General features: G+C 47.0%; 1 protein-coding gene across 1 annotated transcript; it reads right to left on the bottom strand.

The window, feature by feature from the left end:
• Positions 1 to 311: 311 nt before the first annotated feature.
• LOC138897514 (uncharacterized) lies at positions 312 to 1319 on the bottom strand. The gene is made up of 2 exons (XM_070183487.1): positions 1175 to 1319; positions 312 to 805 (listed from the first exon to the last, which is right to left on the bottom strand). Exons 1-2 carry the CDS (start codon positions 1317 to 1319, stop codon positions 312 to 314), a joined length of 639 nt encoding a protein of 212 aa, XP_070039588.1.
• Positions 1320 to 2869: the final 1550 nt, after the last annotated feature.

Genomic DNA, 2869 nt, shown 5'->3' with positions numbered 1-2869 from the left:
GAATCCTGAATCTTCAACTGATGGTACCCTGATCTCAAGTTGATCTTAGAGAACACCCTAGCACCCTGCAACTCGTCAAACAAATCATCAATACGCGGCAACGAGTACTAGTTCTTAATGGTAACTTTTTTTAATTGGCAATAATCAATACACATCCGCATAATCCCATCCTTCTTATTTATAAATAATACCGGTGCACCCCAATGCGACACACTCTGTCTGATGAACCCTTTTGCTAGTTACTCCTCAAGCTGCTCTTTTAACTGCTTCAACTCTTTCGAAGCTATGCGGCACCATGGGATAGATATAGGCTAGGTATCTGGAGCCAAGTCGATACAAAAATCAATATCATGATCTGGTGGCATGCCTGGAAGATCTAAAGGAAATACATCGGAGAACTCCCAAACTACAGACACTAAATCAATCCCCAGAGTCTCTGCAGTAGTGTCCTGAACATAGGCCAGATAAGACAAATAACCCTTATCGACCATGTGTCGAGCCTTCAGAAAGGAAATAACCTGATTAGATGCACTGATAGATAAACCCTTCCACTCCAACCTAGGCAACTCTGGCATCACCAAGGTAACAATCTTGGCATGGCAATCTAGGATGGCATGATACGGAGATAACGAGTCCATGCTTAGGATAATCTCAAAGTCGGTCATCTCAAGCCGTAGAAGATCTGCTCTAGTTTTATAACCACAGAAAGTAACAATGCAGGACTGGTAGATTCGATCCACAATAACAGAATGGCCCATATGAGTGGACACATAAACATGAGTATCCAAGGACTCACGAAAAACACCTAGGAAATGGGCAAATAGAGATGACACATAGGAATATGTAGACCCTGGATCAAATAATACTGAGGCATCTCTGCCGCAGACAGAAATAATACATGTGATCACGACATCTGAGGCCTCTGCATCTGGTCTGGCCGAAAAAGCATAGAACTGAGCCGGAGCGCCACCTGACTGGCCTCCACCTCTAGGACGACCCCTACCCACCCGCCCTTCGCCTCTGGGTGGCCGGACGACTGGTGGAGCAACTGGTGCTATAATCATAGGCTGCTGACCCTGCTGCACTGCCCTACCCCAAAGCCTGGGGCAAAACCTCTGCACATAACTGAGATCTCCGCACTCAAAACAACCTCTTGGTACGGTGGGCTGCTGACCTGAATACCCACTAGAGGAACCCTGAATAGCTGGAGGGCGGTAAGAACTCTCTGGCATAACACTGAAATAAGGCTGCACTAGAGCACCCCGAGGAGGTGGCGATGAAGGGAATGGGGGCCTGCTGGACTGACCTCTATCCCCCATCGGGCCACCTCTGAACTCTCCCGAATATCAAAATCGCTTATCCCTCGTAGCCTGCTCTCGGCTACGCTGACGCACACCGTCGATCCTCCGAGCTATATCCACAACCAACTCGTAGGAAGTCCCCATCTCAACCCCTCGGGCCATAGTAATCTAAATTCCAGTGTGCAAACCCGCAACAAACCTTCGTACTCTCTCTACATCAGTAGAAAGTATCATAAGTGCATGGCGAGACAACTCAGAGAATCTCTCCTCATAGTCGGTCACTGACATTTGACCCTACTGGAGCTGCTCGAACTAAAACCGCAACTCTTCCCTCTGGGAGGGTGGAATATACCTATCTAGGAAGATACGGGTGAACCTATCCCAAGTCATGGGAGGAGAATCTGCTGGTCTGCCAAGAAGATAGGACTGCCACCATCTATGGGCCCTGTTTTCCAGGTGAAAACTAGCATAGTCTACCCCATGGGACTCTAATATCCTCATGTTGTGCAGTCTGTCACTTCACCGATCAACGAAGTCCTGGGGATCCTCATGTCGCTCACCCCCAAAAATAGGAGGATGTAGCCTGGTCCATTTGTCCAATAGCTTCTGCGGCTCACCGGCCACAACTGGTCTGGGCTCAGGGGTAGCTGCTGCCACTGGCTGGGCTCCGCCTACGGGTAATACGCCCTGAGTCTGATATACAGCAATTGCATGACCATGAGCCTGCGCGGTAGGGGTTTGTGCTCCCCCTCTTGCCTGAGATATGGCTGGGTTTGCCAGAAATAAACCAGCCTGAGTCATAGTATCCATGAACCGTAGCATATGGCCCATGACCTCCTGAAATCTTGGTGCGGACATGAAATCTACCGGGGCTGGCTCTTCTGCAGGCATCTCGCCATGTTCCTCAATAATAGGATCCTCCACTAGATCTACTTGTGGCATAGTTGAAGCAACTCTGGGACGTCCTCGTCCCCTACCATGGGCTAGAGCTCTCCCTTGGCCTCACCCTCAGCCTCTAGTAACAGGGGGAGCAGCTCTTCCCTGGTCTGGAACCTCCATAGAGTGTGTTCTCACCATCTGTGAGAGAATAAGAGAAAGAAGCTTAGTACCACATCAACTGCACGATAGGAGATGAAGAAAGGTAGTTTCCTAATACACTATAGCCTCTCGAAGATAAGTATAGACGTCTCTGTACCGATCCGCAAGACTTTATTAGGCCTGCTCATAACTTGTGAGACCTACGTTAACCTACATTAACCTACGACCCAAGTTCACCTATAGGTCATGATGGCGCCCAATAAGCCAACTAGTGAATTAAACATATTATTCCTCTTTTAACAAGTTTTAGAGCAATTAAACTTTCCTTATTTGCAAGATTGAAGAAAATAAAAGGTTTAAATAAATAAAACCGAAGTAATAATTCAATACCACAATTCTACTAGTGTGTGTGCCAAGACCTAGTGTCATAAATATTTGAGCATCTAAGTAGATTATACAAAATTCTAAATATTGTTTGAACATAAAATAGACAGAATACGAATATCAAGAGAGAGACACTAGGTGCTGCA

Source organism: Nicotiana tomentosiformis, chromosome 8, assembly GCF_000390325.3.
Source record: "Nicotiana tomentosiformis chromosome 8, ASM39032v3, whole genome shotgun sequence".
Lineage (NCBI taxonomy): Eukaryota > Viridiplantae > Streptophyta > Magnoliopsida > Solanales > Solanaceae > Nicotiana > Nicotiana tomentosiformis.
This window is presented reverse-complemented; position numbering and strand designations above follow the sequence as displayed.

What these genes read in the sequence shown, in the direction of transcription:
- LOC138897514 (XM_070183487.1), bottom strand. Translation starts at nt 1,319, where the DNA reads ATGGGGGATAGAGGTCAGTCCAGCAGGCCCCCATTCCCTTCATCGCCA. An exon ending in TTCCTCTAGTGGGTATTCAG is followed by an intron (nt 806 to 1,174) that starts GTCAGCAGCCCA and finishes CCCATTTCCTAG; the next exon opens with GTGTTTTTCGTGAGTCCTTG.